The 24,510-nt window shown below is 43.3% G+C and overlaps 1 protein-coding gene across 4 annotated transcripts; it reads left to right on the top strand.

Moving 5' to 3' along the window:
* Positions 1-4,318: 4,318 nt before the first annotated feature.
* On the top strand, positions 4,319-23,962 carry chka (choline kinase alpha). 4 transcript variants are annotated; one of them, XM_084936584.1, is made up of 13 exons: positions 4,689-4,802; positions 6,009-6,117; positions 6,454-6,514; positions 7,558-7,611; positions 14,969-15,082; positions 16,310-16,443; positions 17,147-17,251; positions 17,429-17,487; positions 17,581-17,668; positions 19,413-19,521; positions 19,597-19,703; positions 19,811-19,892; positions 20,631-23,962. In XM_084936584.1, exons 2-13 carry the CDS (start codon positions 6,101-6,103, stop codon positions 20,688-20,690), a joined length of 990 nt encoding a protein of 329 aa, XP_084792710.1. In that variant the 5' UTR covers positions 4,689-4,802; positions 6,009-6,100; the 3' UTR covers positions 20,691-23,962. The 4 variants fall into 4 exon arrangements, with proteins under 4 accessions (XP_084792707.1, XP_084792708.1, XP_084792710.1 ...); XM_084936581.1 differs by lacking the exon at positions 6,454-6,514 and having other exon boundaries at positions 4,319-4,802; XM_084936582.1 differs by lacking the exons at positions 6,454-6,514; positions 7,558-7,611 and having other exon boundaries at positions 4,319-4,802.
* Positions 23,963-24,510: the final 548 nt, after the last annotated feature.

Below are 24,510 nucleotides of genomic sequence, written 5' to 3'. Positions count from 1 at the left end.
CCGATCGATGTGTAGAGCCCCAGACAGCGATATGTAGTCATCAGCGAGGCTCTTGTTCAGATTTTCAAACTCTTCCACATCTGATTCATCTTGTGAGCCTCTGCGAATTTGATGTTCAGTATTTCAGCTTTCTGCAAAGTCTCTAGGAAATTCTCCAGAGCTTTTTTCACATCAGACAGCTGAACTTCCTTCCTTGGTCGAGGAAAAACACCAGTTTCCACAGAGCTTCAAGTCTTTTCATGATGAGGGGAGCCTGCTGGACATTATCCTTCATCTTCTCAATCGTTCTGTGAACATCCTTCAATGTCGTCATTATTTCCTTGTTCAGCTGAAGAGACATGTGCCAGGGAACAAAATGTTTTTAATTAGCCTTTATTCAGACCTCAATGAGTTACATTCAAATCATAATGACTAGGATTGCTGAATCTCTGAACCTCACGTTGAGCGCACGTGGAATCCTCAGCGACCATTTTCACAAAGAAAACAGTTTCCTGCTCTGCTTTTGCTTTAAATGAGTCCACACATTACCAACTAAACACCATGCTCATCTTGAAACGATCTGAAGTGATACCTGCTGCAGCATTCTCGAGGTCATAAATCAAACAGGTTTATGCAACAACAGTACATGCAATGATCGTGGGCTCAAGCCTGGGGAGGGGTCTTCATGTGATTTTTTGGGGGTATTCCGAGCTCTGTTTTTACCTGCCATCAAAAAGGAGGTGCCTTATCCAACAGAATGGTACAATGCACTAAAACATTACATAACACAAGGCGATTGCAGATTTCAGGAAAACACAGTGAGGAGAGCTCTGAGAGCTCTCGGCCCGCCTGGACTCCTCACCTTCCTCAACACCTGCTGACAGACTTCCAGCAGTCTCAAATGGAAAGCCTCCTGAGCTGGTGCTTTATGGTTTAGGCTACCAGCTGCACAACAATAAGGGCCTGTAACAGCTGGGGAGGTTGAAAACAAACACATTTTTAAAAACAACCTTTTCTCACAGGCAGTCCACGGGCACACTCCCTCCCGCCCTCTCGCCACTCTGTCTGACTGACGTGTAATAAATCTCTATGTGAAGAACTGAAAGTGGATTAACCCAAATCATTCTCATGTTCGTACAGCTGTCCTTCTTGGCCAGGGACACTCTTGTAAAACAGATAAAGAGGGTTTTTTTCCTGGTTAAATAAAGTTAGAATTTCTACATTTACACTACATGTTATTATCCTGCTGCAACATCAGGTCCGTGGGTTTTTGTGTTACAGTGTTGTATGTTTTGTCATTTTGGCAAATTAATTGCACTCAACGTTTGAATGATTCGAGGTAAGTGAATCAGCAACTGTACAAAAGCTGCACACAAAGAACTCACACAGTTAAGCTACACACCTAATGAAAATATTTGTCCATCATGTTCACCTCACAGGAACTTTATCCAGGCTACAAATGCAAACATTTGGGACTAACCAACCTATCGCAACGCTGAATTTTTCAAGATATGCCAAAGATATCTCAGAATCTCACCAGGAATTGCACCAATCAGAGCGCACGCTGTACAAATGTACAAGGCCCAGCACATGATACAGGTATTATGTACTTTTTACTCAGAGAATGGGATAGGTGTCAACCAAAACTTTACTGTGAATGAGTAGAAAGTAATGAATGAAATTTAAAGGTATCAAACTAGTAAATGATTCACAGTGAGCAAACATTGGTTTGAGGGTCAAACCTGTCCCTTTCCTGTGAGGAGAAAATCACACAAAACCATTAAAACATAAGCATAGCAGCTGCCTTTGTTCTGGCCTCGTCTGAAGATGCATTTTCCATCTCCTGTTGTGGGGTGTAAGTCTTTGCCACCTTCTCTGTTTCCAGAATGTGGAGGAGACACAGCTGCTGTGCAAATCTGCTTGAACCCCTTTACACTGGGGCTTTGTAATTCTTTAAAACAGGGGAAAGTGCAGTGCGTGTCAGAAACGGCAGAAAGCCCATCTGCTGGCTTTTGTGTCCAAGGTTCCACCTTTTGGCACTGATGGACTTATATTATGGATTTTGTGACGATGATTCATCGGCCTTTGCTCTGACTGAACTTTTGAAGGCTCTGATGGAGTGTGTCGCTAGCAATCACGTAGCGTATATATCGTTACCGCACACGCTTCAAATTATATCGCGATATGAATTTTAGGCCTTATCGCCCAGCCCTAACCTCCACCTACATCCTTCATCAGTTTATCTCAATAGGTCCAGTGACAGGGTGAGGCAAAGCTTCACAATAATGGTTTCACCTGAAACCTCTGCTGATTTCACAACTTGTTTTTCCACACCTTGACTCGATCAACTACCCTCTTCAGGGACAACACCCAGCTGGGTTTAAATACCTAGAACCGATGAAACTTAAAGAAGTCCCCCCCTCCTCCCCAAGCTCCCTAGATTTTAAAATACATTTTCATGAGTATCCCAAAAATGATTTTCAGTCAGTGATACCAAAATAGTACGATTACGATTTAATGCCCCAAACGTCAGACATGCAAGATTAAAGCATCATATTTCACCATAATTCTGCTAGCTGTGGAAGCCATTTGCGCGTATATGTTTGCGTTCCTGTGTGCATTCATATTGTCTTCATAATGAACTCGTCTTTGTGTAAAAGTGGGGCAGAGGCCTTCAAAACAAACACAACTCCAGCCCAAATGTATGAGGAGAAACTGTGGCAGGTTTCCAGGACCAAAGGAGATTTTCTGGCTACGTGACTGAGCAACAAAACAATGTGGCAGATGTTCACGGTGCGTTCAGTGACTCTTCAGAATGTTGGAAATCCAAACTGGTGCCAAGGGGGTTTTTCAAATATTTTAAGAGGGAGGAAATGCACTGTAAGACTTTATATGCAATTTGGTATCAATTTGTTAACCCAACAATTGTGTGATACAAGTCAAACAGCTTTATTAATCCTTCACAGTGTTTCAGGTGTGTTTTAATGCCCGTTGTCCATGTGCTCAGTGCTCAGAGTTGCTGGGGTGGGGGGAGTGGGGATTGCAAAGTGGTGCACAGCAAGTGTGGGCAGGTTAAAGCAGCTGTAATAGCACACTTACATGGGATAGCTACTGGGATGTGTAGGAGGCTGTCAGCCTGAGGCCAAGCACTAAGATCCACTGATGGCCTACCTGGACCACGGTTATTATAGTTAAATAAACCTAAACTAAAGACAAATGTGAAAACCCCCCAAACATTTCAGCTAACTAATACATCAACAATTAAAACCAAGAGAAACCATTATTTCTAAAATAATAAACTGTAATAACTCTGACCTCTGTCTTTGTCTCCTTCTGGCCACTGTGAGTATCTTTGTGGTGACTCGCGTTTGTGATCCTCTTTAGGTCATTTTGTGTCTCTTTGTAGTGGAATTGCATTTCTTTGTGGTAGTTTTGTGAATCTTCTGGTTGGTTTGAGTCCCTTTATCTCTTTGAGGTAGTTTCCAACCTCTTTGTGGTTATTTTTGGATCTTTTTGTGGGGTAGCTGTAGCTACCCCTAGATAGCTAGATAGGGCACATCATCTACTAAAAAAAAGTCATACTATTAGAATAAAAGAGTAATAACAAATATGTTTTATGCTGTCATAAATAACAGCTAATAATTCTAATGATAGCAGCTTTTACAGTGGAAGTGGAATACATTATATGGATATAAGAGAGGTATTTTAATTATTGCACTTTCCACCTACATGGTCCCGAGTACATGTTGCACAGGGATGGGCAGAGTTTATGCTGGGCCTGATGGCCCATGGGAGAAGCTGTTTTTTTAATCTGCTGGTCCTCCTTTTTATGCTCTTGTACCTTCTTCTAGAAAACAGCAAGCTAAAGAGGCTTCACAGGGGGCCTGTACTCTTTAAACTTCAGTATAATACAGGAATGTCAAACACAACTACAGCCAGACCAATTCAGTTTCATGTACTGTAACCAGTGAAACTCTCCTTTTGTGTCAGTGTAACGAAGTTTAACTACACATTTAAAACCTGAGATGTCTTAGTAAAAGAACAAGAAGTTCAAAATTTCAAAACAACTGCAAAAAAAAAAAAAGTTGCCAAAAAGGTTCTGGTAGCTTATCACCAGTTTGGCGTCTTTCTGGCCCCCGGGCCTTATGTTTGACGCTGCGGGTCTTGTTTTCCCGGACTTCAGGATTGCTCTCTCTGCCCGACACTCCCTGCACGCACCGTCAGGGTTTGTTTTGGTCCTGCGGGGCTGTGTCACAGCCATCCAATCAGAGACGAGAAGGGGCGCAGGCGTGTCATGTGACCCCTCCCCCCCCTCCTTGTACGCCACTCCGAGATGCTGCGCGCGCGTCTCTCAGTGCGATTCATTCCCTGCGCGCGGTCGGACGCATCTAGCTTGTCTCCATCATTTGCGAAGCTCGTACGATTATTTTCATCGTTACTGTTATTATTATTGTTAAAAAAGAGTTAAAGAGCAGAAACCTGCCGCACTGCGGGCTCCACACCGAGAGAAATAACTGAAAAATATCCTGCGACACACGCACCCGAGGGGGCCCGCGTTCGCCTACTTCCTGTCTTACTGTCGAAAAAATGAAAACCAAATTCATCAACGGGGTTTCTTCTTCCCCCTCCATGTCGCTGGGCCTGCTGGTGACCGAGAACGCCCTGCAGGTCCAGCCAGACACCCAGGAGGACTGTGACGAGCTGGTCCGCTCCGACCAGCCCGACCCAGACACACGGAGGAGGGCTTATCTGTGGTGCAGGGAGTTCCTGCACGGAGCCTGGAAGAGCCTGGCCGAGGACCTGTTCCAGATCACCATCATCAGGTGCGGATGATCATCGGAACCGTTATTTCTGTTTATTTTCACCATCCGATGTGTTTTTCTGTAAACCGTATGATGAGATCATCTCACAAGAGCCATGTGACCCAGAGTGGTCGAAACAGCAGAGCTCGTTTCATGTTCCTGTGTCAGAATCTGCTGCTATAGTGCAGTCTGTATTCTTAGCCCGACGGCTGATGTAGTTGATAGCAAGTGGGAGCCTACCTCCCACTCAAAAGAAAAAAAATCTAATTGGTCTACACTCAGGAAAGAAAAAAACTGTCCAAAGGCCGACTTTAACTCATTTCAGTCATTACTGTTAAACCTCTCTGGCGTCAGTGTTGTGATTATTTAATGAGTTTTATTGCAGATAGTTTTTACTTAAAAGTGTACAAATGTTTAAACTTAAAAAAGTCTGCCTTTTTTTAAGCAGCGCTTTTCTTTGGTAGAAGTTTTGTAAGCAAGCACTTTTAACAGTGATGAGAAATATAATGAAAACATTAAAAAGGAAACATTAATGGACCCAGGACTGAGCCTTGTGGAGCACCGTGGTTAGAGAAGCAGTGTTAAAAGAGAACGTGCTCACTCTAAAAAAACCCCAGAAATGCTCACTTTAAATCATTTAATTCCATGTAAAACTGTAGTTTTGTTACATGAAGTGTAAAATGTTAGATTTAATGGGATCTGGTCCACTTTACTTGATTGGTAAACGTTCACCCAACACAAAGCACATTTTCCTCAATGATAAACTTTTTAAATAAGCGAACCTTTGAGTGTAGATTAGGATTGATTGATGTAGTGCTGCCAGAACAATGAAACCTCAGGTCATGACCTCTTGTCGTCTGTTTAAAATGATGGCTGGTAGCTGTATCTGTGTTTAACACAAGAATTTGGATGTCAGCTGATGACATTATTTCTTGTCATTTTTAAAATTTTCTTCTTGCGTTTACAGTCGCTGTGCTGATATCAGTATCAGCCCGATAACAATATTGGCTCCTAAATGCTATTTTAAGCCACTCCCTTATTCAAGAGGAAAACTTCTGTGGAAAAGAGAGCAGTGTGTCCTCCTGGGATCTTTTTATTGTTAGGCACATGTTAAACCACTACAGAGCTGCTAGTTTTGGTGTTTTTCTTCTATACACTGGTGAATCCATAATTTAATCACACACACGCAAATATCAATATCATATTCGCTGTCTGTCTGTGTTCCAGGGGTGGTCTGAGCAACAAGCTCTTTCTGTGCAGCCTCCCCGACAGCCTGAACTGTGTTGGGGACGAGCCGAGGAGCGTCCTGCTGCGCCTCTATGGGGCCATCCTGCAGGTGGGAGCCACATCACATGTCAGTGTTTTACTGTGCAAAAAGTAACCCAGAGTCGCCACGAGGACGTAAGGAAGTAGTTCCCCCTCGGTAGTTTTTAGTCTGCAGTTACTGCTTTTTACTCACACTCACAAATAAGAGCAGACATGTAAAAGTGTTACAGATAAACAACAAAATAGACGAGTGAAAGTGCCGTTATGTGTGAATGTGTGTCACATGCTTATATTAGTGTATGCATGCAGTTATGCCTTCATGTATGTGTGTTTGTGTGCGTGTTAGCCATTGTTGTACATGGTGATGTACCCCCATGGCTGTACATGCATGTGTTCTTTGCCGTAGGCTTCCCAAAGGAGCGTGCCTTGGGCACTCTTGTTCCCAGGTGAACCCACCCAAAAACACGGTACAGTATGAGATCTATGAAGTCTCAGCCTAATACAAAGATGTAACACACACTCATGTAGCTCAGCCGCTAGGAAGGAGAACAAAGTCCTCCTGCCTGTCCTTTTCCTGCTCTAAATCCCTGTCTTGTGATTCTTAATCATTAAGAAGTCAGCTTCAGTTTCAAGCTAGCGGACAAACGGCAGACCTGATGATGGCACGTCCACGGCTCAGATCAGATAGATCAGATTTCTGCTGCCCATCAGGTGCTTTTTTTGGAAAAAATAATCTCTTTGCATGACGTGGCCGCTGAGTCCAGAGTTCATGATGTCAGACTCATCAGCAGATCCACTCCTACGATAGCGCTTAGCTGCTGGCACTCGCCACATCGGAGTGGTTTTGCTTGCAAACAGCGAGCGGTAAGAGTTCAAGGCCAGCGAGATGTTTGCACAGCATATTCTAATCTCCTGCTGGCGATCAGACCACAACAGAGTCACAACTGAGATTCAGCCACTCAATTTGGCAGCTGAGAGTGCATTAGCAGGAGACCTGCATTAAGTATTAACTCTGCTCTGTGTACTTGCTAATGAGCACGTAAGCAGTTAGCTTTTATTGCCGGGGATGTACGAGAGCACCGCATCACAGAGTCCTTTAACCGAGGTAACTGCGGTCGTCTCCGCCGTGCCGCAGGAGGAATTAATGATGTCTAATCAAAAAGCTAATATGATTAGGGGACGAATGCCTTTGTCTGAGTGCACAGCTACTAATGATTAAACCGAGCGTAACTGCACTGGAGACTGTTTCTGAGCAATAAAGTTATGTGATGCTGATGAGCAGAAACCTGCAGCTCTCAGTAAAAGTGCAGGTTTCATATCCATCTGCCTCTGCTCTGCTCCTGCCTTCAGTCTGAGGGCCACTGCCTGAACAGTCTTCTGCATCCAAAAGACTCGGTGTGTGTTTGAGCTCATACTGTACTGTCTGCACCGCAGGCACAGCTTTGATGTTGACGGGCGGCTTGGCGGCATGTATTCATGGATAGTTCTTCCCTTTTTCTCTTGTTGATAGATGTCCTGTAATAAAGGGGATTCTCGAGAGTCAAACAAAGAAAATCACTTCCAAGTAAGTAACAGACGACAGTTTCTCTACTCAGAGTGTACGTCCACAGCAACACTCGACTCACATGTGTATGCCCCCCTCCCCCGTCTCACTGATTTCTCAGAAGATTTGTTCTCCTCCCCTAAATTCCTCTCTAACTCACGCTGAGCCTGAAGAGGATCCGCCAGGTTTCTCTGAGCACGTGCGTCGGCGGGGCTTTGGGGGAATTCACAGGAACGGCCAAATACTTGTAGCCAGTTAATTTAATACCTGGCTCACCCGACACTGCATGACTGAAAATCTAAAGTGTTACTTTTTTCTTCCGTTCAATTTCTGATTTTGTCTTTTAACACCTAAACCAAAGCACAGACACCCAGGAGATATAAACTGTAGCTGGTCATTAACCTCTTAGCATCCTCAACGTCCCCGACGACCAGAGGTTCACAGGTTAGGTCCACATTTTCACTCATTTGGTCAAAATGCATCTCGAGACTTGATTTGAACGGTAACACCTTCCAGTTTCTGAAACTAGGCCCTTTCAGCATAAATCTCGCCCTCGCTGGTTACCTGGTGGCAGACGTGACATTATTCCCCGTGTTTACACGCTCTTCCTCATGACCTGCAGTTTAAACAGCCCTCGTGGATGTGTATTTGCTTCCAGAAGACTTTCACAGTCGCGTATTTGCAGAGACTTTTTCTCTGCAGTCGGTGTGAACACGCCTTTATTAAATGTGTAATGTTACCACTGTTTGGAGTTTTGCTTCTGTTGACTCTTTGATATCACATTAAACTGACATATTAATGATACAAATGTAATTAACATGATTTGTGCATTTTTAAAAATAATTGTTGTTGTTTTATGACATTGCAGCTGAATTTGCTGCCTTTGTGCACCACAAAGGTCATTTAGTGTCATTTAGTTCCATTATTCTCCAGCAAAGGTAAATGTTCTGGTTCGTATACAGCAGTTTTCAACTCGAGAACTCAAAGTGCACTCTTTGGTGAACGCATTTAGAGCAAATCAGAGTTCAGTAACTTTCCTAAGGATACTTTGGCCTTTCTGCTCTACCACCACAGCCGCCCAGGTCGATCGTGTAAATCTTCAAAACAGGAAAACAGAAAACAGAACAGCCGTCGAGGTCAAAGGTTAAAAAGCAAAACAGACAACAAAAAAGTTTTATTTCAATTTTAATTTAGCGAGAAATTAAAAAACTAAAGTGCTGATGTCATGTTAGTGGTACACATATGAAAAATGTCTGATTGACACTAACCTCATAGTTGGTGATACTGCACCTTAACACTGTGGTCACAACATGCAAAACACAAAAAGGAGATGATGCAGTATTTAAGTAGCTAGAGTTACATCTACGACTGCAGACGTACGTGTTAAGGTGATAAAGGTTCATTCAAAAAAGTCTTTAGATGTTACAATGTTACAATAAACTGTTCTGAATGTCTTTGTTGGCTTATGTGGCGTCAGCTGGCCAGCAGTGATGCAGGTTATCGTTATTGACCCCAAATGAATCATAAATGTAATGTGTAATAGTTCATACAGTCTGAGGGTTTATGCCTAAAATCACTGCAGCCCCACACACAAAGGTCACAATGGCTTAAAGAGGTGCTGCTTTGATGATTGCTTTGAAGGATGTAGTTCTTGTGTTGTCTTCCCTCGCAGTCCTCTAAACTTTTTGGATGCCAGCCTGTGATGTAACATATGCGCACACCTTGTCCTAAAACAAATTAAGTCGACATGAAGCGACGATGAGCGGGTGCCGATGTTTCCTCACAAGAAAAGGAAGACATGGAGATTCTGGGTTGGTCCAATTCTCAGGAGAAGGCATGAGCGGGGAGGGTTTCTTGGTTCAGTTGAGGAGGTGAAGGACGGGATTTCGTCCATATTTCAGGGTCAGTTGAGCGCTTGTTGGCAGAGTTGGGACTACATGTGAGTAGCTGTGCGTCTGAGGTAAACTGGTATTATTTTACTATTTCCATCTCATTCTATAGTCAACAGCGGATCTGATTCGTTGGATCTGTTTATTTGCATCCTGCTGCTGTACATTTTATAATACATGTGTTGTAAACCTGCGAAAAGCATGTTCAGGGTAATTACGAGCTGAGTGCTGACAGGCTGCAGTGTTCTTAATGTGCAGACAGGAAGATAAAATGCTGAAATGCACAAGTGAAGGAAGTTTGCGCGTTACGCAAGCCTCATAAAAAGACTAATTTTAGTGATAGAGAACCAGCACAGATGTGTTCAGGGTATCACTGCAGGCAGTGTACCGAGCCTTAAACCCACTGACTCGGAAAGTTCTGTACCCACGCGGCATCATGTGACCCGCTTTGACCTTCACCTTACAAAGCTGAATCATGACTCTCTGTCATGGGACTGAGATTAGGTCATCAGCAAGTTAGCCATTGTTTCCACTCAAGTATCTTTCCATAAAGATGGCAGCTCCTCCACTCCACTTCTCTAATCTTCAGCTCGCCGTGAGGCTAATGCTGGACTGCGAGTGTCTTCAGATAACCTCGCCTAGATCCGCCTTCCCTAACAATGCAGTGTGTCAACGTAAATCCCATTTGGATTGGAAAGGATGATGCGGACTTAGTTCCTTGGATGTTTCAGTCGTCACAGCAGAGCTGTAGCTCACATGTCGGACAGAGTTTACATCCAGGTGAAGACGACACAGTGACACAGTTAGGCTACAAACCCTGTGCTGGTTTCAAGATGTAGCTTGATATAAAAGCGTTGGCCATTTTTAGCGATGAAGGCTTGTGCCGCCCCTTTCCTCCTGTATTTCTCTGAGATCTTAAGTTGTCACAGGTGGTGACGGTAACCTCGGTCCTTATCTTATATTTTGGAGAAGACCAAAACAGATATTTGGGGTAAAAATGTGAATTTTTTTAATCTGTGTCAGGCAGAAAGATTATTTTTGTTACCAAGCCGTTGGCAGATTAGTTTAATATGTCAAGGTCAGGGTTAGCGTTGTGATCAACACTTAGTACTCGGAGGAGGAACACTTAAGTTACTCAAAGGGAGTTCAGTTTGATCTATTCTCTTAGATAATGTGCTTTTATTACCTTCATTAATCCATCGTCTTACACTCATAGCAGAGTGGATAAGTATTGAGGTTAGAGCAGCAGCTGTCTGAAGCTCACAGTGCACCTGCTCCAAGGCCAGCCCGCTAAATACCTCTGAGCAGAGACGCAGCACCGGCACATGACTGGCATAACAACTTGGATTCAGTCGTAATCAAATATTCACCAGGAACAGAGTGCACGTTAGACCGAATGTTCCTCAGATAGCAGCACAGACGATGCCGTGTCAGGCGACAGAAAACTGTAGGAGGAGTTTTTCATCAGGAATGTTTCGATTCTTCTGCGTCCGAGCCGCGAGCCGGGGTTACGGCTAACACTGGTTGATAATTAACAAACCTGTGGGAGAGAAAGCAAGTCAAACATGCATGTAAAACAGAAACTGGCATTTGAAATAGGTCAGAGGAAGTGAAAGTGAGGTCGAGGGAGGACTGCAGGCTGCGAGACCGTCGATACCGACCACGCTCACCGCGTGGGCTGATGCAGCAGCCTCTAAAGAGCCCATCAAACAGAAATGGACCAGTGCATTCACTTAACTGACATTTGGGTCACTAGTATGCTTTCACTTTATCATTTAACATTTAAATGAATGACTGAGCTCTAATGTCCAGGCTGAAGCACGTTTTTAAATGTTAGGACGTGACGAGTCCCTGATTTGATTTTTTAAATTGCTGGCTCACTGGCAGACACGTTTGTGTTAAACCAGCTCAGAAGTGCCAAAAACTCCAGTTTGGACCAATGGACTTTAAATGCTGGCTTCAAAGGTAAAAAACTCCCACATTAAAACACAAAGCTTTACTAAAAAAGTTGCCATGAGGTACAAAGACGTTTGAATTTTACTTTTTTTCATAAGTGAAATTATAGTTTTGAGTCATCCCTCATTTCTTTATAATGTGCAGTAAATCAATGTGGGGAGTTTTGAAGGTGCAAACATCAATGGAAACAGAGTTTGTACAATTCTAATGAGCTTGAAAGTCAATATTTTCTATGAGCACCTTTATTTTCAGCACAGTGTTTTCGCTCTGAGGCCTCGTTATCTGCCAGCATTTGTGTCAAGATGATTATGATAATGTGGATAATTCATGTCGGAGATTTGAAAATGCCTGCGATCAGCTCTTTGCAGGTAAGACATTATGTAAGCACAGGGAGCATTCGCTGAGTGAACAGCAGGGGAATAAACGTGAACGAGCTGCTCTGCGGTCGGGAGAGGGAGCTAACGTGTTCGCTTCCATCCCTCTGTACGTCCATTGTGTTCATACTAGCAAGTATGGCTGCATGAAGAGCACCACGGGCACCTGTATGATGCACCCATACGGGTCAAAAAGTCAGGCATCCTCTAAACCGCCTCACATTTTGGTTTAATGGTGGGATGAGAGGAGTCAGCACTGCCAGCGCTAGCTAACAAGCTAACGGCAGGTATTTTCAGGCACTGACATCACGCACGGTCGCATTTATTATAGCAACGCTGTCGTCTTCACTGCAGGAAGAACTGAGTGTTACTGTTTGTGTGACGTTGTGGTTTTAAACATTCAGAACATGCTGCGTCTTGCACAACAATCAACCGCAGTAAATCAGCAACTTGCTGTTTGCAGTTTAGAAAACCACAGCCCTGTCAAAATTCATGCACTACATAAGAACACAGTGTACTGCATAACAGTACGTAGACAGAAGTATCTGGATGTAGGCAGAAGAATATCTATGCTATTAGTAATCGAGTGAAAAAAGGAAATAACAGTTTGCTTTAAATGTATTTATGCGAAGTTCAGACGTTCCCTTAACCAGGTCAATAAACTATTAAGCTGCTAATAATCCCAGAATTCATGCAGTGCTGACAGTTACTGTAAACAGGCTGCCACTGTTATTGGTGGCTAACTGTGGATGTTAGCAACAAAGTGTTCAGAGAACAATCATTGAGGTGGAAATGGAGTGCCTCGAGACACCATCACAGGATCAGAGGACGCTACACCCGACTGACAACCAGTGACGCTCATATACACGACCACAGGCTCTGCCAGCTTACCAAAAGCCAACGGCCACGTATGTTTTTGAACCGTGTGACGAAAGAGAACATTCAAATTTTACACCAGCCGGGCAACAATGCTAACCAGGGAGAGATTAGAAGTACTGCCCAATTCACTGGTGTTTTGTTAGTGCTGCATTGTTTGTTCTGCTTTTTTCTTCAGCAGATATGATAGAAAACAGGAAAATAGCCACATAGCTGCCGAAAAAGGCAGATGGAATATTGTCGTCATCCCACCAGGCAGCTGTAAACGTGATAACTCGAGAGCAAGGCGACGTTTTACCAAACGTGCATCTGCTAAAATTCTGCTGAAAATTGGTCAGGTGACGTCAAGTTTCCCAAAAACTCAGTTCAGTTTAGTTTAAATCAGACTTATTCGTATAGCGCTACTATAATCTACTTCCATGTGAGTTTCCTATGATGCTTCTCATCCACACCTTGTCCATGTAACACATGAGAACCGAGAGAATCTCGTCCTTGTGTATAGCTTTACCAAGTTTGGGCGGTCCCATGAGTTACGTCGTAAACAGAGACTGGTTACTGGATGTGTAGGCAGCATGCAGCTTTGTCACAGCAGAGATTCCCATATTCCCTAAAGAGACTTTACCTGGAGTCCAATGTTGTGCTTCCTTGTTGGGAGATCAGTCCTGTTCTGCTTTGAGACGGACGTAGTTCATAATAATTCATGTTTAGGAGGCCACAGAGTGGGCAGCATTGTTTTCTTTGAGTCGGCTTCCTGTCCGGCACTCATTATGAAACACATTCCCATGGCTGTTATCCAAAGAAGCAGGCGCACGTTTGGATCCAAACCTCTGTCTCTGCTGCAGTTTATCTGAAGGTTATTCACTCAACAGTATGAGGATGGCAATATAGCACTGACTTTTATTTCAAGGCTTGAACTGCAGCACAACATGGAGGTTATTCAAATTAAATGGGCACTTTAGCAATTTACACTTTACATTTTTCAAAGTTAAGAGACTAAAGAAAATTGAAAAAGTTAATATTTTTTTAGAAATCACTGAGCTGATAAACGCTGCATGTTTGAAGCTGATATAGCAATACAAGAAAATTCAGTTCAGTCTTATTCATATAGTGCCAAATAACAACAAAGGCGCTTCATATTGTAGCATAAAGACCTTACAGTGACACAGAAAAAACCCCAACAATCATACGACCTCCTATGAGCGAAGGAAAAAAACCTCCAACAGAACCAGGTCAGGGAGGGGCGGGGCCACCGGCTGGGGGTGAGGCGAGGACGATGGGACAAAGACGCACTGTGGAGGAGAGACAGAGTGATAATAAGTAATGATTAAATTCAGAGATGTGTAAAAACACGTGGTGGATGAAAAAGGGGACTGAAGAAGCAATAGTCAACGTATAGAGTGCTTATGCAGCTGTAACTATATGCTTTCTAAAAAAGGAAAGTTTTAAGCCTAATCTTAGAAGTAAACACAAATCAATGATAGTTGTCGTCTTTGGTGCAAGTTCCTGACAGGATTTAATAGAATGGATGGTCTGTTCATGACTTTCCCTAAACGAAACTCCAGTAAAAGTAAGAAACCCGACTGTAGACTTAACTCCAAACCTGTTGCATATTTGGTGAGAAGCCTGGTTTCCAACAGAATCGAGTCAGCACACAGTTTTGTCTTTGAGGACACGTGACTGTGCTGGCATGAGAGGCTCCCCGTTGGTCTCCGGGCTGCACGTGTTGGCGTGGGAGCTTTGTGCGTCTCGTAGATTCAACGAGAAAACACAAGGCCGCCTGTCTCCTCTGCTCCAGCAGCTTCAACTGCATAGCCAAGTCTTCCTGGAGATTTTCATCTACCTCTTGTGTTTCTCCTCACCGCTTTGACAGGCAAACCCTGCTAACCCTAACCACAACATTTCTCCTCATTCAGAATCGTCCATCCTTGTCCTCCGCCACCTGATTGCCTCCTAAGCCCCTTTCAGACGTGCGCTTCACTCTGCTGAAGTTGTGCCATTTTCACACGTCAGACCTTTTCATGTAAAGCAGCTTTGGCAGGCTGCCTACCAGAAACCCTGAAAAGAACATTTTTCCTTTTCAAAGGCAGTCTGCCTGTGTCTGGACGTGGCTGAGGAGAGGATTCATCCACTCTAACGTTAACGTTTTCAGCCTGTGTGACCAGAAAGAGCTCTTTGTCTCATTTGCTATTCTGCGGCTGTGATGGGAGCTAACGGTGGAGGTGCTGTGAACTCTGACACCGTGTTGCCTGAAATGTTGACTGTGTTGCTGTTGTGTATCTTCAGGGCGCCGAGGCCATGGTGCTGGAGAGCGTGATGTTCGCCATCTTGGCTGAGCGAGAGCTCGGACCCAAACTCTACGGTATTTTCCCTCAGGGCCGCCTGGAGCAGTACATCCCCGTAAGTCACCGTGCGGAGCTGCACTTACGCATCACGTTTCCTTCCACTGATAGGACTGACAGAAATCAAGTTAAAAGCAAACATTATGATCCAGACGCAGGTGCTTTATCGATCTGATCAGCTGTTACGGGATGAATAGACATTATCACGTTGTCAGCATGAAATCACCTTTTCATGGACACCAGCTAACTGCAACAGCAGGAAGTGATGTCACTTATAAATAAACATAATTGGAAATGTATTTCTGTCTTTGTTTTTGTCCAAAGTCTATCAAAGCTGCACTCCTGCTGTCTGTTGAACTTTATTCCAAAGTACTGATGTTCTCAGTATCCTGTTGGAAATAGTTTATTTTGACGTACATCCTGTCTTTTTACAAAACAATGTGCATTTTATTTTCATTTTTGCTAAAGTTTATAAAGATTAGTTTAATGAAGTTGGGAACAAACTCCAAACACATTTCACCTGGTTTCAAAGTTTTGTTTCATTTACAAAAATCTGTTTTAGAGAAAATATTTTCAGTCTCTTTGTGGTTTATTTGATTTTTTTAGCAGTTTAGCAGCACTCAAAGAAGTCCAATACTCACAACTTTATTTTTCTAGATTAGGACTGAGAGGAAAGAAATGTTAGAGTGTGTGTGTTTGAATTCATATCTTTGTGGGGAACAAAATCCCCACAAGTCTGACGGCATTTTGAGACACAAAATGTGGTTTTAGTTACAGGGTTACAATTAGGTTATATTTAGGGTAAGCCTGTCCACAAATGACATGAATACACAACTGTGTGTGTGTGTGTGTGTGTGTGTGTGTGTCAGGATAAAAACAAGTGGAAACACAACCCTCCAGCTCGTGTACAGTTTGAGGTCCGGGGCTTTTCAAAATTGCTCAACGCAGTTTGTGATAAGTCGTAAAACCTTTCAAACAGGAATATCAGGTGTGACAACAAAGGTGGATATTTTTAAAAGGTTGCTCAGTGATGGATTTAGAGGCTTAAATTACTTACAGAACAGAATTTGACTTTAAGAATTGTTTAACGTTTGGATGCAGTGACCAGATTGTTTTCAGATGTCTGAAAAACCCCCAACGCTTCTTATTTGGCTCTCACACACCGGGGCTCTGCAAGATAAGATTTTAGTTTGGATGTCAAAGAAACCCTGACCAAACCTGTGATTTATGCAGTTAGAGCCAGCAATGGTCATGGTTTCATGCAGTTTTAATGTCCTGCTGACAGAGCCGTAAACTGGACACCTGTGAGCTGAGCGACTCCAGCATCTCGGCCGAGGTTGCGCAGAAGATGGCCAGGTTTCACGGGATGAGGATGCCCTTCAACAAGCAACCAAAGTGGCTGTTTGGAACCATGGACAAGTGAGTCACCCGAGCCCGTACGTCACCGCGTCAGGCAGTGGGCACGTAAAAAGTTTCCTCAGTTCAAGTTCTCCCAGATAGCGTGTCACAGCACTGATTACTTATCGACTTCTGCAGGTGGCCGTCCGCTTATCGCCGTGCACTTCTCCTTGAAATACCTTCAACCTTATGCATCAAGTGTTTACGAGGTTTAAATTGCACAATGTTTGTCGGCGTGTGCTGATAAAGGCCGCTGTCTTTTTCCATCAGTATTCCTCATACATGCCTAAATGTCTGGCTGATCGCCTCCTGAGTCCGGCCGTTCGGCTCTTTGACTGATTTTCCCGCCACAAAAGATTGACGGGAAAACCTAAATTAAATTACGCCCATACAGCAGATGTGGTTAGAATATATTTGAAGTACACTGAACTCGCAGCAGCTGTGGGCCTTACATGCATCTACATATTTGTACGCTCAAATTTAAATAGCAGCCAGCGTGTGCAAATATCAAAAACACAAAGACATTTTTAGACCAGCTTAAAAATTGGAGAAAAAGTTTTCATTATTTTTAAAAACTATTGTTTATTATTTTTAAAACTAAGCTATCATTGACTAAATGTAACTTCAACACAAATAAAGTAGTGACCTGTGTTCCATTTCCAACATATCTACTATGACTTTTTCCTCTTTTCATTAATGTGTGTGGATGTAACACTTTGATCAGGTACCTGAGCCAAGTGATGAGGCTGAGCTTCACCAGAGAGTCGCACCTGCGTCGCTTCAACCGCCTGCTCAGCTATAACCTCCCACAGGAGATGGAAATGCTCAGGTATGTTGCTGCAGACACGTTGCTGCTGCTGACTGTTATGCAGGACATGCTGGTTTACCACAGGAAACATGCGTGAAAATCTAGGCTACACAGGCGCAGAGGGCAAAGGAAGCACAGCTGAGAGTCTCTAAACATCCATGACTTTATAATGAAGTGACCGCCTTTGTGTTTGTGCAGGTCTCTGCTCGAGTCCACTCATTCTCCCGTGGTCTTCTGCCACAACGACTGTCAGGAAGGTAAAACCTGAAGACGCGAGGTCGCCCTTCATACCATCCATTTCTTTTCCTCTGTTGTAGCAGTGCTAACTTGTGTGTGTTTGCTCCTTTCAGGAAACATCCTGCTGCTGAAAGGCCGCCAGAGCTCAGACAAACAGAAGCTGATGCTCATTGACTTTGAATACAGCAGCTACAACTACAGGTACACGAGCAGGACACCTGCAGTAACAGCTGACCTGGGAACCCTCACCAGCTGTTTCTGCATCAGTCCATTGCTGTCTTTATTAATATCATTACTGTTATTATTGTAGGGTTAGCATTAGAAACAAGAAGCAGATCGATAAACTGGATCGGCATCATTAAAAATAAAAATTCAAATGAAATAAAAATAGTAGAAATAAAAACTGACACAAAGTGAAAAAAACACCTCCATGTTTACAGTTTTTAATGGTTTGGTGAAACTGATGCGCCGACTCGAGCCTGACTCGAGTGCTGAACTGCTGCGTCACCGTCACTCATCTCCTACCAACCTGTGTCACATTCAGTGCTCTCTAACCAGATTATAACCTGGTTGTAACCTGGTTAAAATGGTAAACAAAGATACTAGAATCAGAGCGTAAACAAGAAGAAAAACCGCCACAGTCGGCTTATGGCTGCGTTTTAGTGATATTCCTACACTCATGCTGTGCGATATGACCAAAATCTCATATCCCGATATAAGACATCTATCGTCCGATAACGATATAAATCACAAAAATGTAACATTTTCTGTAAATTCGGTGGATCTCGGGCAGCTCGACTTGCGTGAAGTGTTTCCAGCTGGAGTCGAGTGTTTTAACCGATGCATGAAACGATACATTTTTAAACACAAGTTGTAACAGCCGCCGTTTTCTTTGTGAGTATTTATTACACGGCGTGCTGCGGGGAAAAGCGTTCTAACGTTTGAGTCTAAGGTTTATTTTTTAGCACCGGGCGGCTTTTTTGCTTCTCATCCGTAAACGCTGCATACTCTTTCACGGGATTTAGTTTATTTTGAAAAGTCTCAACAGGATCTCGAGCTTTATTGTGAAAGGTTAATATGCAAAACAAACAAACGCCATTGTTTTACCGTCGTGGTTGCTAACGGCAACGTGTAAAAACAGGCGCTTGTCCGTCCGTAGTGTGGTCATATTAAATATAAGAGAAAGAGAGAACTTTAACAAATGAATATAGCCACTACAGCGACCATCAAAACAGTTTATTTTGCCACACTACGAAACAAACGATAGCGTAAAATGAAACGATAGACGTTTTTATGTCGTCACCCGATATATATCGTTATATCGGACGTCCTAACTCACGCCCACCCTAATCTGTTGAAATATTAACTGCAGCTGTTATGTAACCAGAACTTGGCAGGCTGCTGAGGGCACACAGGATGAAGGCCAGAGAAAGGCGATGATGACCCGAAGCAGACGAGAATACAACGATGTGCTTGTGTTTCTGCACCTCTCTGTCTTTATGCGTCGCTCATTTCTGGGAAACACTGCATATTACCCAGAACTCCCTCCTCCTCCCAGCTCCCTTCAGCCTGGCCCCTTTAAGTCCTCCCCGTGTATAACATAGAACACGTGACCCTGTGAGGCATGAAGAGGGCTTGCACGTGTGCTATAACACATGCACAGGAAGAACACAACAAAACATGCTGTGGGTTATTGCTTTTTCTCTCTGGAAGCCTCCCCCGCTGCACAGGGAGGTCCTGCTCCCGATAACAGTGTGGGAAACGGCACTCGGGAATACTTGAGGGACGAATGAGACTGAATCACACACGGGATTACTGCGACTTTACAGTCACTGCTCGTGGGAGAAGATTTACTTATCTTTTTAATTATAACTAAACCAAAACAAGGAACAGCACTGGCTCATAAACGTGCTCTTGTTTCTTTGTCCATTCTCTGACCCTGCAGGGGATTCGACATCGGTAACCACTTCTGTGAATGGATGTACGACTACAACTGCGATGAGTTTCCTTTCTTTAAAGTCAGCGCTCAGAACTACCCTTCAAAGGCCCAGCAGGTGTGTAAAATACGTTAGTGGGCTCATTCGATTTCTCTAACGGACTGCTGACTGCCATGAAATGTTTCCTCGTAGCTCCACTTCATTGAGAGCTACCTGCGCGAGTCCGATCAAGGGTTCGACGGCTTGAGCGCAGAGGACCAAATGAAGCTGAAAGAAGAGCTGTACGTGGAGGTGAACAGGTGAGCTTAGGGTACAAAGATGCGTTACCTAACGCAGAGTAACTCGTAGGATACTGCAGTGAAAAGCTAAATGGAAGTAGAAAACACTTTGTGTCTTTGTGATGCAGGTTCTCGCTGGCATCTCACTTCTTTTGGGGCTTGTGGTCCATCATCCAGGCCCAGCTGTCCACCATCAAATTTGGATATCTGGTGAGTCTTTGCTTCCTTAACTCGAGCCCTTATTTACTTTACTCAATATCAAAGTTGTTCGGGGCACAGATCTGAACTTCAGCTTTGGTAAAATGTCAAGTGGGGAAGAGGAGGATTTCATTTTAACCAAAGTGAGATACATCGTAACGGGTAATTCAGGGCATTCCTGGTCGTCTCCTCTGCTGTCAAAAAAAGATGCGCAGTGGTCATTAAAAGAAAGAATCATGGAATTTATATGTTTGTTCAGGACGAACAGTGACAGAAGTGGCCGTTACCTCTGGTTGGAGTTTGAGCTTCTGCCTGGCTGTGCTCAGCTTCTTTGACAGCCTCGGGTCAGATCGGGCTGCCATGCAGCGGGACGCTGTCACACCAGCTGGCAGGGCTTTGCTATCCTGACAGGAAGCTGCGCTTGGTGAAAATCCGAAGCGTGCACAGATTCTGGGATATGTACTGGTTAAAACGATCCAGACTTAAAGCTCATCAATGTGACTTTTAAATAACATTTTCAACACTTAATTCAGATATTAGTGCAAAGTCACAAATGTGAATTTCAAGCAAACTGATGTCTAAAACAAGAAGAAGGAAGAATTCACTGTGCAAAGACCCTGACACGAACTGATGTTCGATTAGTGTGACTGTGCTTAACCCGGAGCACACAGGGTTACATTTGGATTTATTGTTTTTACTTAAAACAAGCCCTTGTTTCCACATATTCATTTGTGCTTACCTGTGTTGTAGGAGTACGCACAGGCCAGGTTTGACGCCTACTTCCAGCAGAAGAAGACCTGGGCTGTGTAAAGGAGGCGAGATGATTCAGTATTCTGACAGCACGTTCAGCCAAAACGTCAAGGACCCACGGGCTGATAAAGTTTCTACGCTTTACTTACACTCCCTGCCTTGCTGGTATTTGCTGGCTACTGTTGGTGTTGTGTTGACCAAAGCCAAACCTTGATCACGTGGCTAGTAGGTGCTTCCAATATGCCCCACAATCATTGCAGCTCAAAGTTTACACAGCGTAACTGAAGGCCAAAACCCCCCAAAACAAAACAGAGGAAACACATGGACTCGCACTAACCTTCATCGCTGGTCAGAAGTTTGTTTCGGCCCAGTTTGAACCACATCACTAACATGAACGTTCTGAGAGCGTGGCTAGCTCAGAAGTGTTAGCATTGCATCAGTGTGTATGTACAGTATGTGTCTGCTGTGTGGGAAAGAATCAGAACTTCAACTTTTCTGCCAGAGCTCCCAGTAGCCTGGTTCTGTCTGCTACTGGTGGGCTGATGGATTAACAGGTTCCACTTTCTTCCCACTTGATGTTTGTTTCATTTTCTTTTTTGTGTGTGTTTGACATTATCTTCAGGCCAGGGCAAACACGGTTATTTTGGATTTCTAAACATGTGAATATTTTTCTGGGGTAGCCTCAACAAGTCAACATGAAAGCTATCGAACGTCAGGTATCTTCCTTACAACAGGACACATTGTAGCTTACTTACTTATAGTCCTATGATTTCACTTAACTGTTTAAGGGACAAAGGTGTGGTGGTTTCATGTTATCATTATTATGGCTCACTGTGACAGCTGCACACGTTACGTTGTGTTGTCTGATTTAGCCTGGCTGCTAAACCGTCTGTTGGGAACCAGATGTTGTTGCCGCATTGAAGAAAGCTTCACACTGAACACACGACAATGGCTCCTTATTGTGGTGATGGATTCGTTGGTGACGTCACTGGTGTTTTGGCCCAAGTGCCTGCTGCCATGCTGCCTCATCATTGTAGCCGTAATCCAGAGTAATGATGCTGACGGTCACGTGTTGCTGCAAAGTCAAACTTTGCATAAATTACTTCTTGTAACTGGACTGCTGTTGAAGGGGCATTTAGTTAAGACCAAGAGCGCTCTGTTTCCAAGAGCTGAGTCACTGATGTGAGTCACGTCCAAGCGCACATTATGGCCACTGTCTGCTTGAGTGAGGGCAGAAATGCAGCAGTGCAGCAGACAAACACTGTGTCCTGTGTATGTCAAGCTTCCCTCTGAGGTGCTACTTCTAGGTGGTGATATAGAGGTTTGATATAGAGACGTGGCACAAAGAGATCATGCAGACATCCTGAGACCAGCTAAGTTCTACCTCACCCTGATTAGTTGTAATTGCATCATTGCAGTATTTTGCTATTGTATACCAATCAGTGGTGGGGCATCATTTTTCATGCCTTTAAATGACATTGTGAAAAATGATCTTCCTGTTATTTCTGTACCTCTTCATACTTTAACTGGGCATAGCAGTGCCTGCTAGACTGACAATGACAACAAAGCTTTCCATTAAAAAAAATCAATATATACTATTAATGTAACTCAAGGACTCCTGCTGATATCGCTTTCGACCTCCTTACCAACTCTTAGTATATCGACTTTATTAACCTTTTAACATCCATCAGGTCGTTGGCCACCCGTCTAGGCTTAGGCGTCAGCGTTGGGTTTAATCAAAGCCCACCCCGTTGTAGACTTTGACCTTTTTGTAGAAAGACAATCCTTCTAACAGATTTATACCTTTCAATCCTAAAATGTATGAGACCTGATCTAAATCCAGTTTCTGAAAATGTAAAGGAGGTGTCATCGGCGGTGGTGATGACTCCAGCCCTCGGTTTGAATCCTCACTCTTGTTTTGGAGAAAAGCAATAAGAAAACAATGGAAATAGTTTTTAATGCATGTCAGTTAAAACGATTATTCTCGCTTCCCTGAATCCCAACACTTTGGACAACAGTTTAAAGTTAAACACAAACGAGGTTTCAGATCATCACTGAGGATTAGTTAGACCTCACATGTGCCCAAAACAAAAGCTAACCCTAGACTGGTCGAAAGGGACTTGGTGGTTGGGGTCGATGGCTGTCCTTAATGACCTTGTTAACTAGACTGTAAGCAGCATCAATAAGTGTGTGATTGTCCATGATTGTAAAATCTCTGTTCGGATGTGGGCGTTTACCAAAAGCCAGTCCAAAATGTGATTGTCCCATACCCAAGGATTCTTCTGTTAGATCCTACTTTGACCCCAGATTTGAAAAATGTGATCGTGCCGCTACAAATGAAAGTCGTACAGCTGCCACAAAGGCGCTGTGGAAGCAGCCAAACTGAAAATGTGACCCCAGCGAATGCTGCGTTTCCCAGTGGAGGGAACCTGTTGATGGGGAAGCTAAACTTTTCTCTACACTAAACATTTGACGGCAGAAGCATGCAGAGGTGTTTGAATGTCTACTGTGGCACTTTTGAGGACAGTTTTAGGAGGTGACGAACTGTGACTTTATTTTACATGCAGGTGTACTTTTGTACAGTTATTATATTTTCTTTTGAATTTTTTTTAGGTGTAGTGAAATTTTGATACAATGAGACTGAAGGTCTGCGAGCAGTGGATTATACTCGATAAATATTCAAATTCAAAGCGTTTTCTGTTTTCTCGATCATTTCTTGTACTCCATCTTTACTTGAAGTTGTCTTTAATTTGTTGAAATTTGCCCTGACCTTTCATTGCTGTACATGCTGTCTCTCAGTATTGTGATGTTTTATGTGTTCTTACATTCCATATTGAAAAAACCAACATCACAACGTAGTATTTAACGTTCTGTACTCGTTACTTTAGGTTTTATGCACATTTTGGACCAAAGGAACTAAAATGAGTCTTTAATTGGTTCTTCTAATCCAACTGTAATTAAACCCTTGCAGGGGAACAAAAACCTTCACTCCTGTTTCTGTTTCTTTTTGGCACTATTCACTAAACTATATAGAAAACATTACTTAACTATAACTAATGAAAACCTCTTACATTACTGTTGTTACTGTGAATGTACTTTGTGTTGATTCAATCCACCTTTTTTATATAAAGATGTTGTTTTCTGTGAAGAGCAGCCCCACCTACGCTGTCACGTGGCTCGTAGCGATAACCTTTGCTATCTATGCAGCTATACTGAATGCTTACGTACAGATAACAGCATACTTAAAGGTTTCAGGTGACCTGCAGCGACACAGAAATTACTTTGGCTGTAAATTTACTGCTTTGCACAAATAAAAGTTAAATGAGAAAACAGCTGACTCTGGTGGTTGTTTGGATACGCAGTCTTGGTTAATATGATTGGCACTTGCCAGGACGCGCGGTGCCTCTGAAGCTCTGTTATGCTGGGTTAAAAATAGCAAAAATTGGTGTCGTGCATGTTAAGTGATCATTCATCAAATTGAATGGAAACCAACACAGTATCTCAGTTTCCTCATTACATCACAACGGATTAACTGTGTTCTAATTTTCCAGTCCAGTGATGTTGTGGTAAGTGCACAATACTGTGAATACTGCAAACAGTCGCAGCAGATGGCCCCGCCCCTCCCTGAGCCTGGTTCTGCTGGTTTCTTCCTGTTAAAAACAAGTTATTCCTTGGTCGCCAAAGTGCTTGCTCATACACTGTAAAATCTCATTAGTTCCCAAAACTTAAAAAAACTATGCAAACTTGTTGCCTCAAAAAAACTAAGTCAAGCTTACTTAAGATAACTAAGTTAGTGCAACTTAATTATTCTGGGATCATATCATTGTTGGGTGTTCTCTTATTGTAGGGTCTTTACCTTACAAGATCAAGTAACTTATTG

The sequence above is a fragment of the Perissodus microlepis genome, chromosome 7, assembly GCF_051167445.1.
Source record: "Perissodus microlepis isolate ML-2025 ecotype Zambia chromosome 7, ASM5116744v1, whole genome shotgun sequence".
Taxonomy (NCBI): Eukaryota; Metazoa; Chordata; class Actinopteri; order Cichliformes; family Cichlidae; genus Perissodus; species Perissodus microlepis.
Note: the sequence above shows the minus strand (reverse complement) of the source record. Positions and strands in the feature narration are given on the sequence as shown.

Coding starts and splice junctions, on each gene's coding strand:
- chka (XM_084936581.1), top strand. CDS start 4,567: ATGAAAACCAAATTCATCAACGGGGTTTCTTCTTCCCCCTCCATGTCG. Junction 4,803..6,008: donor TTCCAGATCACCATCATCAG/GTGCGGATGATC, acceptor TCTGTGTTCCAG/GGGTGGTCTGAGCAACAAGC. Junction 19,704..19,810: donor CTGTACGTGGAGGTGAACAG/GTGAGCTTAGGG, acceptor TTTGTGATGCAG/GTTCTCGCTGGCATCTCACT.